General features: G+C 47.2%; 1 protein-coding gene across 6 annotated transcripts in view; it reads left to right on the top strand.

Annotated features, from left to right (window-relative positions):
* LOC135369902 (chromodomain-helicase-DNA-binding protein Mi-2 homolog) overlaps positions 1–15,310 on the top strand; it is a 34,359-nt gene that overhangs the window by 17,675 nt on the left and 1,374 nt on the right. For 3 of the 6 annotated variants that reach the window (XM_064603487.1, XM_064603492.1, XM_064603493.1), the window contains 20 exons: positions 142–283; positions 387–518; positions 586–703; positions 1,168–1,292; positions 1,401–1,493; positions 1,566–1,707; positions 2,470–2,612; positions 3,081–3,315; positions 4,099–4,140; positions 4,257–4,357; positions 6,443–6,534; positions 6,629–6,815; positions 7,481–7,675; positions 9,485–9,722; positions 10,553–10,829; positions 11,225–11,357; positions 11,425–11,525; positions 12,420–12,514; positions 12,605–12,850; positions 15,176–15,283. In XM_064603487.1, the coding sequence (XP_064459557.1) occupies positions 142–283; positions 387–518; positions 586–703; positions 1,168–1,292; positions 1,401–1,493; positions 1,566–1,707; positions 2,470–2,612; positions 3,081–3,315; positions 4,099–4,140; positions 4,257–4,357; positions 6,443–6,534; positions 6,629–6,815; positions 7,481–7,675; positions 9,485–9,722; positions 10,553–10,829; positions 11,225–11,357; positions 11,425–11,525; positions 12,420–12,514; positions 12,605–12,850; positions 15,176–15,283 (2,945 nt within the window). The remainder of the gene's footprint in view (positions 1–141; positions 284–386; positions 519–585; positions 704–1,167; positions 1,293–1,400; positions 1,494–1,565; positions 1,708–2,469; positions 2,613–3,080; positions 3,316–4,098; positions 4,141–4,256; positions 4,358–6,442; positions 6,535–6,628; positions 6,816–7,480; positions 7,676–9,484; positions 9,723–10,552; positions 10,830–11,224; positions 11,358–11,424; positions 11,526–12,419; positions 12,515–12,604; positions 12,851–15,175; positions 15,284–15,310) is intronic. The other 3 variants (XM_064603488.1, XM_064603489.1, XM_064603490.1) reach the window with 3 other exon arrangements.

Here is a 15,310-nt window from a genome sequence, read left to right as displayed (position 1 = left end):
TCCAAGTAGGAAGGGGCACAGAAATTCCAGAATAATTTACAACGAGGCCTATGTCGCATCATGCGACCGCGTTCAGGCCTTTCAAAAGTGCAGGTAATTATTTTCGTACCGTGTAACGGCGATCTCTGGCACGACTCCCAGGAAATACTACAAGTACATCCTCACTCGAAACTACGAAGCCCTCAACGCAAAGGGAGGAAGTCAGTCGGTATCGCTTCTCAACATCATGATGGACCTGAAGAAGTGCTGCAACCACCCGTATCTTTTCCCAGCTGCCTCGCAGGTAGCGTCTCTTCCAGCTAGTCGCTGCGGTTTGACCGCCGCAGTCGCGGATTCTCCAGTTGGGTCCCCCGCGCTACGTACAACTTTTCCCTTCGTCTTCCTAGGAGGCGCCACGATTCGCTAACGGAGCCTACGAAGGCTCCGGCCTGGTCAAGGCGTGCGGCAAGCTGATTCTCCTGCAGAAGATGCTGCGCATGCTCAAGGAGACCGGACACAGAGTGCTGATTTTCTCGCAGGTACTTGACCCTCTCGTCTCTGTTGACCTCGTCCGCGTCGCTCACCGGGTCTCCGTTTGTCTTTCAGATGACGAAAATGTTGGACATCATGGAGGACTTTTTAGAAGCAGAAGGCTACAAGTACGAGCGTATCGACGGTGGCATTACGGGCAGCCAGCGCCAAGAAGCCATTGATCGTTTCAACGGTAACAGACACCCACACCCACCCCTTTTGAGCGTAGGATTTAAGGAATGTTTCCAATCGTTTGCGTGGCTGACACTTTTGAAAAAATTTTACGTGATGTTTCGGCATTATGGTTTGGTGTAGTTTTAAAGTAATCTAATTAATGTAATTCAGGTTTGAATTGGTTGTAGTTAATTAAGGTTGGTTCACAGTTGGTATTGAATCAGATCAATTGATTGTATTGATTGATTTAATTGATAAGTATTAATTATTTATTAATTTTAATAAGAATCTAATTTTTAATTTTTATAGTTTCATTTAATTTTTAATTCAATTTAATTTTAATTATTTAATAATTTTAACAAGAATCTAATTTTTAATTTTCATAATTTCATTTAATTTTTGTTTAATTTTTACGATCATTATTAGTGTTAATTGTTGCTATTAATTATTACGATTAATAAAATGCAATTTACGTGCTGGCAGCCCCTGGAGCTCCTCAGTTCTGTTTCTTGTTGTCAACGAGGGCCGGTGGCCTGGGCATCAATCTTGCAACGGCGGACACGGTCATCATCTATGACTCGGACTGGAACCCACACAACGACATCCAGGTAAGTGACACCGCGCATTTAGAGCCTCGTGTTTCCAGTCGTCGTAGCTAGCAGTTTTTCCGTCATTGTTGAGTCGACCACCACAATCTGCGACGTCTCCCCCGACAGGCATTCAGCAGAGCACATCGAATAGGGCAGGCCAACAAGGTTATGATCTACCGGTTTGTGACACGGGCTTCCGTGGAAGAGCGTATCACACAGGTCAGGCTCGAAAACGGGATAACGACCGTGCGTCACCCGCACATTGCACATGTGTCGCTTTACAAATTGCAGGTGGCTAAGAAGAAAATGATGCTGACCCACCTGGTGGTGCGACCTGGAATGGGCAGCCGTTCAAACACAATGTCCAAGCAGGAGTTGGACGACATCCTGCGTTTTGGCACTGAGGAGCTTTTCAAGGACGATGAAAACAAAGGTAGGCACATAAATGTTTTCTTGCGTGTGATGAACTGCTGGACTGGAAAACCTCACGTCTGTTAGAACAGGGGCTGTAATCATGAGAGAAACTGATGTTCTGAGGCTGGAACACATAGAAGGGACAGATAAAAACAAAGCCTCAAATCATCTTCATCGCTCTTCATCTGTCATCGCTGTAATCATAAGGCCTTTATAGTCACCTCATTTTGGCAATTTTTACGGATTGAAAAGTTTAAATTTAAATATTGCGTAAATGTTTTTCTGCCCGCAAGAAACTGCTGGACTAGAAAACCTCGCGTCTGTTAGAATAGGTGGTGTAATAATAAAACCCTTATAATCGCACAATTTTTGCAATTTTTACGGATTGATTTTATTATTTGATTAAATTTAATTTTTTATTATTTTAAATTTAAATTTTACGAATTTTATAATTTTTTAAACGAAAATTTTTATCAAGAATTGACACTTCGAAAACTATGCTGCAATTCATTTTCACACCTGGTGGGACAGGTTACTAGTACGCTACCTTGCAGCAAAAGTATGTGCAATGCCACTTTTATTAAATGTGGTAGGAGCAGTCTCAGGCTTATCATGAAGCTGCAAATGTAGCATCCAGAATCAGCGAAATTTAGTGGTTGCAAATAAGTGCCACATGTTCGATTCGTGAAAAATTGGGGCCGCAAAATTGAAGGCTCTCACGGTACGGTCCTTTTGGTGTATGTATTAGTAGTGTTCTGAGGTTGTCTCACGTCCCCTACAGATGACACAATTCATTACGACGACAAGGCAATATCTGAGCTGCTGGATCGTACCAAGGAAGGCATAGAGCAGAAAGAGCTCTGGGCCAACGAGTATCTGGGCTCTTTCAAGGTGGCGGCGTACGTCACCAAGGAAGTGGAAGAGGTAGGTTGGCGTAGGTGGCCGTCTTGGGGCCGCAGAGTATGTCCATATCCAGCCAGGGACGTTCTGTGCCTAGACAGAGCAATCGGTAGCACCAGAGCAGATAGATCAGTGAGAAGGAGACCTTGTAGTTTGCTGTGGATTGCTTCTTTGGCCTCAATTTGAGCACATGTCTGCCAGGAAACGTACAGCTTGATCTACATTTAGCTGAAACGAGGGATTGCTCTCATAAACCCACGAATTTTGCGGTGAGGCCAGTGCGCCACTGCAGACTGAAGGAGATGCAGTCAAGTGCCATCTCTGTGCAGTTGTGACAACACCTTCTTCTACCGATGGGCTGGCCTCGCTGAAAAATCGCGGACATTCCCACGTTGCAACTAAGTGTAGAGTGGGTTTCTGCCCACAAAGACTCGCTGCCACGCCATCAAGGTCGCAGTCTAAGGTGCACTTGTGGTCGCGTCACCCTTGCAGGAAGAGCCAGAGACGGAGATCCTAAAGCAAGAAGTAGAATCAGCTGATCCAGCATATTGGGAAAAACTGTTGAGGCACCATTATGAGCAGCAGCAAGAAGACCTCGCACGCAGCCTGGGCAAAGGCAAACGGGTTCGGAAACAAGTCAACTACACCGATGCTATGGGGCCCCAGGACGACTCCACCTGGCAGGACAATCTCTCTGACTACAACTCTGACTTCTCCGTACCCTCGGGTGAGATCACCCTCCCCTGGGATCTCTTGCCGTGTCGTTCTTCTCCAAAATGTTGGACAGCCTGCTTTTCTTTTTTTCTTTCCCAACTTGCTACGTTCCGTTGTCGGGTCTACCCGCGATTGCGGGGGAGTGGAAGAAGAGGGAAAAGTTAAAGAGCAGCAGATAGGCAGGTTACCGTAATTTCACGCGTATTAGCTGTGGCTTATGCACAATTTTTTTTTCTCAAGGGCCTTTTTCCTCAAGGGCCTCCTTTGTAGCACAAATCAGTGGCGGCGTATTGCCCGCGGCTTATCTGCGAGTGCGGCTTATCTGCCCGAAAATTTTCAAAACGTTCCTAAAAACGGGTCTCGCGGCTTATCTGCGGTGCGGCTTATACGCGTGAAGTGACGGAACATTGGCAGCGTAGTTTCGGGGGGATCGGGGACCTTTTTGGGACCTTTTGGGGACCTTTAACTATATGCAGGCAACATTGCCTGCAAAAAGACCCCTTCACTGCATGGCTTTTCGCTGTTTCCTCGTACTCTGGCAACTCTCTGGTTTCTTCGAACAGGTGGTGCCTGTCTGAGAGGTTGGAGAAGGAAATATTTCCCTTTTTTTTTTTTTCTTTTCCCGTTTCTCTCTTTGCTGTTTTTAACGCCTGGGGCGTTAATGTGTGTTAATGTTTCGGGAACACGCACACCGTTGGTGGTGCAGTCTCCTTCTCTGAACCTCCTTGCGCGCACCACACCCTGCGATGGTGCGCGTCATCCTGTTCGTTTGAGCCCTGATTCTCATTTTTGACAGATGATAAAGAGGACGACGACGACTTTGAAGAGAAAAATGATGGTGAGCTCTGTTCCTCTTACCGTTTCAAAGTGCTCAACTTCTGTAGGGGTAAAACACACGAGAGTCCAGTGTATGTCAGTGTTCAAAGTATAACGACCGCTTGGACTTGCCACCAGGGTCCCTGGGGGAGAAGTCTCGGAACCGCAAAGGGCGCGGAGGTAGCGAGAAAGACCGCCCGTTGCCACCCTTATTGGCTCGTGTTGGTGGGAACATAGAAGTAAGTACTGTTTCCGTTTCTGCGAAATAATGACGGAGGCCGCCATATGGTGTCCCAGAGTTGCCGGGCGGAGTTTGTCGGTGTCAATAACGAGCGAAAGTTTGTCAGATGAGTGAATTAAATGAGTTAAGGCAACGTTGAGTCATGCGGCGCACTTTTTACTGTTCCGGTGGAACGTTTAAATAGTTTAAATAGAACGTTTAAAAGGATTTAAACCGATCAAGAAACGTTCTGGCTATTGGACTTGGATTGGATTCATAGCGCACTGCAACCTGCCATGAGCCAACTTCGTAGCGCAATGTATCCAGACGAGTTCTGCTTCGGCCCAGATTTGGGTGCGGTATTTTTTATGCTGATAACAATGGGACACCTCATGGCTGCTGCCGGCATTTGTTGCACCAAATAGGAAGAAGTATATGGGAAAGTTGAGAGTTAGACCCACCTGGTCCAGGTAACGGAAATTGTAATTGGTAAGGTAGACTGTAATTGTAAACACCACTGTGGCATATCTCGTAATCATAGTTGCCTCATGGCACAGAGCAATTATCTTAATTATCATTAGGAGTGATATGCAGGAAATACCAACAGACTTCCCGCATATCATTACTGTCCTGGACGCTGGCTGTCTTCACTTCCCTCTGCTGTTATCATTAGGAAGTCAGACAATATCTTTGCCTCGACTAAATGCAGCAGTTTTCCAGTTAAATTTTGTGCTCAAGTGACTCCTGCTAACATACGTGCAAATATCACTGTCAGGCCCTGCTTAGAGGACCACATTCCTGCACATGATGATTCCTTACTCATCAGAGGTGACGTGAGCTTAAAACGTCCACGAAATCAATGCGTCACTGCTGTTTGTGAGCACCGAAATGGCAGCCATGCGCGTTTGTGGACAACATAATCTGTCCCCTGCCTCTGGCTCGTGGACGTCCAGGTTAAATGGGGACTCGGACTGAGACTGCTGTCCGTCTGTTCTAAAGGAAACCTGGGACATGGCTTGCATCGCTCACTCAGTGGTGTAGCATGTGTGGTCTGATGCAGGATTACATTAGGACGTTGTTACAGTATCGTGATGCTTGCGTCGAAAAAGAAGGATAAATGTAATGAAAGGACAAGGCTGATAACTAGATCCTGAAGTTTTCGGGAATTTTTTTTTCTTCCAAATTCGGGGGGGGGTAAAAATCTGAGAAATAAACATGCGCTCTAAATTGACGTGAATTTTTGCGAAAAAAACTTCCAGTATGCTAAATTTGGGGAGAAATTGGGCTCTATTACGCAACCGAACTGTACTGGTTTGGTACAGACGGTGATGTTATTGCGTTTGCTGCCAAACAAGCTAGTGTTTATCGCTAGAGACGTTTCAGTGAGGCCAATTTGCTGGGTAAAAATCTGGTTTCACCGTAAAGATTCAGGCAATTTGGGGTGCAAATTCGGGGAAGAATCAGGTTAAACCCCGGCTAAGGCTCTACTGATGATAACTAGGGCCTGACTTTTTAGGGTTAAACCCGTATCCGCAAGATATTTACCCCTCGAACGAAATCTGTAAAATTCGGGTTTAACCCGAATCTACCCGAAAACATCCGGGTTGCGTGGCACACTCATAAGCGTGCATTAAAATAAAGTTTGATAACATTGCTAAACATTAGTTCCATGTTAAGACAAATTTTTATTAAACAAAAAAAAAATCACCCGAATACACCCGAATTCCTGATGACAGAATATGCCGTAACGGGATTTAACCCGAATACACCCAAATTTTCAAATGAAAAATATCACCCGATATTTACCCCCCGAATTTGGCCAAAAATAAAACCCGAAAAAGTCAGGCCCTAATGATAACTTGTCTGTATTGTACAAAATGAATTTGTCTGAATTTGTACAAAAACAAGGAATCCCTCCGTCCTAGTCATGCACGGTGGAAGTCCGCGATTCTTTTGCGATAGCGGAACTGTGGAACATTGCACAGACGTTATATGGGTGATGGTCGGGAGGCGAGCAAGGTTTTCTGTTCTGGAAAAGGAGAGCGTCGCACGATACAGTAATTGCTATGATGGAAGTTTTGAACAGCCTCCCCCTGTTTTCTAGGTTCTTGGATTTAATGCTAGGCAGAGGAAGGCCTTCTTGAATGCTATTATGAGATATGGCATGCCTCCACAGGATGCTTTTAACTCCCAGTGGTAAGCATGACGCCTCTGTCGTCTCACCAACGTGGCTGCTGTTGTGCCCGTTTTCCGCGACTCTTTGGTCATGTGGACGCTTCGTTGATTGCAGGCTGGTGAGAGACCTTCGCGGCAAGTCTGAAAAGAACTTCAAAGCTTATGTGTCGCTGTTTATGAGGCACCTCTGTGAACCCGGTGCTGACAACTCTGAAACGTTCGCGGATGGTGTGCCACGTGAGGGCCTGAGCCGCCAACATGTGCTTACGCGTATCGGAGTCATGAGCCTCATCCGCAAGAAGGTACGTGTGTTTGGTTGACGACGTCATCTTTCCTTTCCCCCAAACTTGTTCTCTACTTCACTTCACTTTCCTTTTTTTTCGTCCCCGATGTCTAATCTATGCCTAAGCCACGACCTACTACAGGTTATCTCGCCGATTTTAATCCAAGTGCCAGCTAAATTAATCCATGTGCCATGCAAACTTTATGGGGCATGGATTAATTTAGCCGGCACTTGGATTAAAATCGCCGGGAAAACCTGTAGATTATAACGACCATGTCATAGGCACCCCTTCCAAGCGCCGCATTAGGAACCTAGCGGCGGCGCTACTCATGGGCTTATTGCTTCCTCAACTTCTGCAATACTTTGTACTTCGGCTTACCTCAGTTATTTTGTACGAGCGGTGGATGTCCCACGGGAGATTCTTCTTTCTAAAGTTGATTACCATCATCGTTCTACGCGGTTTCACAAGAGCTTTTGCTGTCGTCTGCTACGGTCGTCGTACGTCTGCTTCTGCGCGTTCAAAATCCAAATTTTCATTGTCCAATCACGCTGTAGATCTCTCGGGCCGATGAGCAGCGCCCCTAGTGGATCGTGCGGACGGGCATTGATTATGACGTGGTCGTTATAATCTAGTACGTCGTAGTCTGTCTTTGACTGTCTGAATTCACTCTCTAAATTGATTAGGTTCAAGAGTTTGAGCACATCAATGGCAGCTACAGCATCTCCCCGGAGGAACTGGGGCTCGACAAGAAGACGTTGACGGCAGAGGGGTTGGCGGAGGCAGATTCTACGGCTGAGGATGGCGTAAGAAAAGCTGAGAAGCCGGAAGAAGCCAAGCCACTGGACGCTACCAAGCCAAAGGACGATGGGAAGCAGGAGGTAACCATTTTTGCTGCCCTCCTGTAACACTTGTACGTTTCTGAAACTCTTGGTTTGTTGCTGGGTGCCCATACTTTTAGGTAGGGTGACGCTGTAACTCGAGTACGAAATATATTCACGCATTGTCAACTGGCGTCACATGTGAAAAGATGACTAGTACGTGTATGTAGGGTTCTTCGTTTTCGGGGTTAAACCAGGTTTTTCACGACAGTTCCTCCCCCGAACAAGTTTTCAAGAATTCGGGTAAAACCCGATATCTACCCGAAATCCTTGCGGTCCTTCAACTCGTCTTTCTAGGTAAACCGTCGGAAAAGTGGATTGTAATATCAGCAAAGAGAGCTATTTGTGACAACCTATTTGTAGGGCCTGACTTTTTAGGGTTAAACCCGTATCCGCCCGATATTTACCCCCCGAACAAAATCTGTAAAATTCGGGTTTAACCCAAATCTACCCAAAAACATCGGGTCGCGTGGCACACTCATAAGCGTGCATTAAAATAAAGTTTGATAACATTGCTAAACATTAGTTCCATGTTAAGACAAATTTTTATTAAACACAAAAAAAATCACCCGAATGCACCCGAATTCCTGACGACAGAATATGCCGTAACGGGATTTAACCCGAATACACCCGAATTTTCGAATGAAAAATATCACCCGATATTTGCCCCCCGAATTTGGCCAAAAGTAAACCCCGAAAAAGTCAGGCCCTACCTATTTGTCCTCCTTTTATAATCCCCTCCTGCGGGAGTCAAAGACGAGCTTTTGTGGAGCTCGGGCAAGCGTTTGAATACGGCGGTCATTCACTTCCCCAGTTCCGAGCGGAAATATAACGATTCTCGTTTCTCGTCCCAGTGTCGCGGAAGTGGCTTGTGTTTCGTGTGCCTTTCGTTTCACCCGAAAAATTCCCCGATAACATATCAAACGGAGATCGTAGCGCCCGATTTCATCCCCACGAATTCTCGTCTGTAAATAGCACCCGATTCCCCCCCCCCCCCCGAATTTCAAAAATCGTAAAACCCGAAAACGAAGACCCCCCCCCCCCCCCCCCACGTACGTGTATTGAGTGGCCGCGAGCAGTGTAACCGTATAAAGCCGCGATGTATTTGAGGAAGATGCCCTGGATTGATGGATGTGAACACAATGTGCAATGGGAGCATGTTTTATTATTATTATTATTATTATTTATTGATCCATCAAGGGGCCTTTAGGCCATTACATGAGGGAGTGAGCACATATGCAACACACTGGCACTGTACATCAAACAACAATTCAATTCAATTTCAATTTTATTAGTAGTATTTGCAATACATAGTACACAGTGGGGGGCCCCGTAGCATAGCTAGAGGTGGGGCCTCCCGGAAGCAATCTGAATATCATATCATATGTGGCGACAACATCAGAACAAGGTATCCAATATAGCAATGTACTGTCACAGTAGTGTAACAAACATACACTAAAAAAAAAAAAAAACAAGCAAAAAAAAAAAAAGAAAAACAGCTGACAGAAAAAGAATATAATAAGATGATGATAATATGTATATGACGATAATATATAAGATAATATAATGAGGTGAAAAGCAAAGAATATATCTAGATTAGAGAGCAATGATGTGCGTTGTACATGGAGCGACAATGGTTCAAGTAAACTCGGCGATTGATGCGTCGGTAAATTGGATATGATCCGTGACCCGTATTATGGAAAGTGTCACCATTGGCACCTTGCTGTGAAAAACGGGATCTGAAGTGAAAATAACGCAGTATTGTGTCTCTTTCTGTCACCTCCTTCCTCTCTTCCCCTTTCTATTCAGTTTGGTGCCAGCAGTTTGAGGCGCTTGCTAATGCCTAACCATGGTGTGATTCCCCAGGCCGATGTGGCACCCACACAGGGGGAGAAGCCGGCCGAAGGGGGGGAAGTCCCCAAGGCAGAGCCGAAGCCAGACGAGGCGCCGGAATCGACGTCCGCCGAGAAGCCGCCAGAAGAGGGCGCTAAAGACGCCCAAGAGAAGAAGGGTGAGGATCCGGCATCGACCGCGAAGGAAGAAGCAGGTACGTGTCACGGCTGTCAAACGGTGCGGTCTCCGTGCCACAGGTTTTCCCTCCGATTTTAATCCGAGCGCCATCGAAATTAATCCGTGTGCCATGCAACCTTTATGGGGCACGGATTAGTTTAGCTGGCACTTGGATTAAAATCGCCGGGAAAACCTGTAGACACTGCGGTGAGTTTGCCAAGGTGTAGGAGAGAAACTTGTAAGCTGTGGTCGGATGAAGCTGTTTGGCATAAGCGATGTGTCTCTACTTTGCTCATAGCTGTGCCATAGCCATAGCCACAGCCATAGGAAGTTTACTGCATTTATACCGATTATGAAGCAGGTCTGTTTTCCCCCCTTGCCGGAAACGGGCCCCGAAGCATCGGGAACCTCTGAATTAACAGCAAATGGGCGGCCCAAGGATACCGTGGCGTCTGTTTGATTTGGGTTATCCCAAGTATCACTTCGTACCACACTTTCAATGTAGAGTGTGTAACTGAAAGCTTTTACCTACCCTAGAATGTCAAACAACGAGCAAACACACAAAGACATACATGTACTGCGGTAATATATAGGAAATAACTGGACATGTGCGATGGCACTCATGGCCAATAGTTGCCCTTGTGCCATAGAAAACCAAAACAAACGAGGTCTATTTTCCCGTAAGTTGCAGCCTGATCGACATCTGCATTTATGAGGAATGAGCTGCGGTATTTGACATACGAAATCACTTTAAAAAATGAAAAGTTTCTTGAAAAAAATTTTCATATCCTCGTGAGCTACAATCATCAGCGTAAAGTAGCTGTGCATGTCCAAAGATTAAAGAGTGCCGTGTTGGAATCACTTCAGCTGCCGACGTAAAGAAGGAGCAAGCCGAAGAGGCTCCATCCGAATCTGCCTCGACGTCGAAGGCCAAGCCGGAGGAAGATGAGGCGAAGAAGCCAGCAGAGGAGGGAGAGAAGAAGGAAGAGAAGCCCAAGCGCAAGTTCATGTTCAACATTGCGGACGGAGGCTTTACAGAGCTACACACGCTGTGGCAAAATGAAGAGCGGGCTGCTGTGCCCGGCAGAGAGTACGAGATCTGGCACCGACGTCATGACTACTGGCTTCTGGCTGGCATTGTCAAGTATCCTTGCACTTGCAGCAGGCACCTGTGATGCAGGGCTTTTGTCGTCATCAACTACAGGTTTTCCCGGCGATTTTAATCCGAGTGCCAGCTAAATTAATCCGTGCCCCATAAAGTTTGCATGGCGCACGGATTAATTTCGATGGCGCTCGGATTAAAATCGGCGGGAAAACCTGTAATTTGCAATAGAGCACTGCTGTGCGCACTTTTAGCCCGGCCCACTGTATCAGGCCGTAAATTTGACCATGCGCGAACCTAAGAGTGGGGTAACACAGGCTCGAATCCAACCTAGGAACGGCAATGTACGGGTGCGGGCATGGCCCGAGCCCGAGCCCGTGCAGTGCTCTAGTTTGGAGTAGAAACGTTTTTTTTTCCTTAAAAAAACGTAACTTCAGACACGGCTACGGTAGGTGGCAGGACATACAGAATGACCAAGCATTCTGCATCATCAACGAGCCATTCAAGATGGACGTGGGCAAGGGCAACTTTCTGGAAATCAAGAACAAGTTCCTGGCCAGGAGGTTTAAGGTAACGCGTTGCGCGCCTTGCTTCGACGCCGTTTCCACCATTTTTTTTTCTCATCTTTTGTGCGCAGCTCTTGGAGCAGGCCCTAGTGATTGAAGAACAGTTGCGACGGGCTGCCTACCTCAACCTCACTCAGGACCCCAACCACCCAGCAATGGCGCTCAACACAAGGTACTTTGCCGCGGCATATTAGGGAATACATTAGGGATGTTTACCGAGATTTTGAGGATCTCTTCATGGCCCCTTTCACGTGCTGAAACGTGAGCAGGCAACATGACAGGGACAGAGGAGACGCACAGACAGTCCCTGTCTGCACTGCGTTGCCTGATCGTGTTTAGAGCATGAAGTTTTAGGGTTTAACCCGACTCTTTCCGAATTTGCACCCGGAATCGAAGGTCGTCTCTTTAGGGTGAAGCCCAATTTTTACCCGGCAAATTGCCCTCACTGAGACGTGTGTAGGAATGCACACTAACTACTTTCGCAGCAAATTCAGTTACTACATCACCATTTGTACCAAACCAGTACAGTTAGTTTGAGTAACTCAGTCAGATTTCTCCCCAAATTTAGAATACTGGAAGTTTGTTCACCCGAATTCGCATGAATTCAGAGCAATTTACCCAATTTTTACTCCCGAATTTAGAAAAAAAATATTTCCCGAAAACTTCAGGCTCTAATAATTCATGTTTCACTGTACGAATCAACATGCTCTGCACCTTCAACGGTCTTCTACCTTCAACGTGTGCAACTGTTGCAGGTTTGCCCGATTTTACCCGATTTTTACCCCCGAATTTAGAAGAAAAAAAATTTCCCGAAAACTTCAGGCTCTAATAATTCATGTTTCACTGTACGAATCAACATGCTCTGCACCTTCAACGGTCTTCTACCTTCAACGTGTGCAACTGTTGCAGGTTTGCCCGATTTTACCCGATTTTTACCCCCCGAATTTAGAAGAAAAAAAATTTCCCGAAAACTTCAGGCTCTAATAATTCATGTTTCACTGTACGAATCAACATGCTCTGCACCTTCAACGGTCTTCTACCTTCAATACGTGTGCAACTGTTGCAGGTTTGCAGAGCTGGAGTGCCTTGCAGAGTCGCACCAGCACTTGTCGAAAGAGTCCCTGGCAGGAAACAAGCCGGCAAATGCTGTCCTCCACAAGGGTAAGACGAGCCCCTCAAATGATCTCGGCTGATTGGCTGGCGTGAGACATATTTTTGGATGTACACGAACCATTCTTGAACTTGTTCCAGTGCTGAACCAGCTGGAAGAGTTGCTGAGCGACATGAAGTCCGACGTCAGCCGACTGCCGGCCACCCTGGCCCGCATACCCCCCGTGGCGCAGCGGCTGCAGATGTCGGAACGGGGCATCCTCTCTCGACTCACGGGGCAGCCTCAGGGAGGGGCGCTGGGCGGCCCCGGGTCGGCCATGGCCCTCGCGGGTCAAGGGGGCGTACCCCCAGCTTTCTCAGGCCAGTCCCCTTTGGCACAGGCTGCAGGTCTGTTCCTCAAGTGACGGGAGGAGTTGTGTTATGAGAGCAGGACAGAACGGATGTACATAAGTCAGCTTGCCCAAGCATAAACGCGTCGGGGTGTGGGGTGGGGTGGGGAGACGTTGTCGGGAGGGCTCGCCAGCACGGAAGGGTTGCTGGTCGGTGCGTTCCTTTGAGACGCTGTACGTGTTGATCTCGATAAAGTGTGTTGCTTATTGTTTCTTTTTGCAGCTTATCAGTGTCCTGATGAGAATCAGTTTCTTTTTGCGGAGTTGATTTTGGCAACCCTGTGATATCGGGCAGCCCTAGAGACCCTGGGTCCTTACTTTTAATTTTTGTTTTTGTTGTCAAAATCATTGCTGTTGAAATTGCTTTAGGCAACAGCTAATTTTTCTGTGTGTAGTGTTTTCATGCATTACTGCATTCAAGCTCAAAACACTGCATAGTACTGACATAATACTTTGTCGGGGCAGTACAGTCAAAATCATTGTTTTTCATCGTAAATATGCGTGGATGCTGACACTACCATTCAGTTAATGTACAGAATTAGAGAATGCACAAAGAACGTGCGAAAAAATGGCTCCTCGCAAACCTTATTCCGTGCTGGCTCACGTCCTAAGAAACTACTCCCTTCCCTCTGTCAAGGGGAAAGGGATTTTGGGCTCATTCCCCCCTGCTGAATGTATTTGAGCAGTGCAATACGGCAGTTTAACTTCTGCATGGTTATTAAACTGCATGAGCTCCTCTCTTGGATACATTATGTGAAGCCGACAACTACCTTGTTTGTTTTTACGCCGGATGTTTTTAAACGTTCATCGCAACCGTAATGTCATCTTTTGTGCATGTGATGCATGCTCTCCGAGAAGGACTTTGGCATCTTGTTTCGATTAACCGGTCGTTGTCGAGTGGCTGAAGATTGACAGGACTGGACAAACAAAATAGGACATTTCGCATTCATTTCATGTTCACATGTACATGCCGTGCTGGACGTGCAAAATTAAAATGGAATGTGCCCACGTAATCATGTGTCTGCTCTCCTTTAATCCTGGTTTGTTATGGCTCTCCTCTTAACCGCAGCGCTTATATAATAGCTTTCTGGCCGTGGCTGACTCAAGCGATCTTGCATGTTGTGGCGACGGGGAAAAAAAAAAAATCGTGCCTAATTTTGGGATCGTGGCATGATGTGGTTTGTGATGTGCTCGGCTTGTCAAAGGTGTGTGTTACATTTCTCATCCTTGGTTTGCATTTTACCCTTTGGTGACGAAATATCTTATTTATTCGAACGTAAAGTGTCGTAGTTTTCTGTCTAATGTCCGACCAATGTCCATGCAACATGACCTGTCGGATATCTGAGGGAACACGTGCATTAGAGCACTGCACGGGCCCGGGCCCCCGACCCGGCCCGGGCCCGACCCGGCCCGCGGGCCGGGCTGGGCTTGTTATTGGCTGTGCGCTCCGGGCCGGGCCGAGCCCGGGCCGACAAAATATGCCAGCACCGCGGGTCGGGCCGGGCCCGGACCGTTAAAATACGCCACCACCGCGGGCCGGGCCGGGCCCGGGCCGACAAATATGTTCCCGAGAGTCAGGCCCGGCCGGGCCACGCAGCTAATTCCACACATTGGAGATGCATTAGTTCATATCATCATGCGCTTGCGTCATTCCTGTGCATATTTTGCAAAGACAAGCAAAGGGTACTGCATTATGCATATGATTCGACCCTCTAGAACATTCTCCAGCCACTTTACATTGCTCCTCACTCCTCACATATTTCACAATCACTTTGGCAAAGCTTGGTGAGAGGGATAGGGACTGGGAGAAGCAGTTTGTCGACAGCATGCTCTATCTCCGCAAAATCTTGACAGTGTAACGGTAACGCCCCGTGCGTTCTGGATTTAATTTGGTCTCGTGCGGTTACGGTGTTAAACCGCCATCACTCGTATGTTTGTCTTCTCTCCTTATAAATTTACTTATAAATTTGTTTGATAATCGCCAGAAACGCGTACGTCGCGGCTGGAAATACTAGGCCGGGATCTACTCGCCGGGTCGGGCCGGGTCGGGCTCTATTTGCTTAGACGCCGGGTCGGGCCGGGCTCTAGTCACTGGGTCACCGGGCCGGGCCGGGCCGGGCCGCATACAAATATGAAGGTCCGGGCCCGGGTCGGGCCGGGCCATTTTTCGATGCGCCCGGGCCGGGTCGGGCCCGGAAAAGTCGGCCCGTGCAGTGCTCTAACGTGCATCATATCTTAGTGTAACTCTGTAGATAACGCTGGATTGAAATGAAGTGTGAGACAATGGAAAATAATGGGGAGTTTTCTTTTTTTTTTGGTACAGGTTTTCCGGGCGGGTCGGCGCAGCAGCTAATGCCCGGGAATTTTCCTCCCCCGTTCCGGGGTCAGTACCAGTCGACACCGCTGATGTCTCATTCTGGGATGCAGGAATGTAAGGAATTGTGGTGCTTTAGTACCT

Source organism: Ornithodoros turicata, chromosome 10, assembly GCF_037126465.1.
Source record: "Ornithodoros turicata isolate Travis chromosome 10, ASM3712646v1, whole genome shotgun sequence".
In the NCBI taxonomy this organism is placed as follows: Eukaryota; Metazoa; Arthropoda; class Arachnida; order Ixodida; family Argasidae; genus Ornithodoros; species Ornithodoros turicata.
Note: the sequence above shows the minus strand (reverse complement) of the source record. Positions and strands in the feature narration are given on the sequence as shown.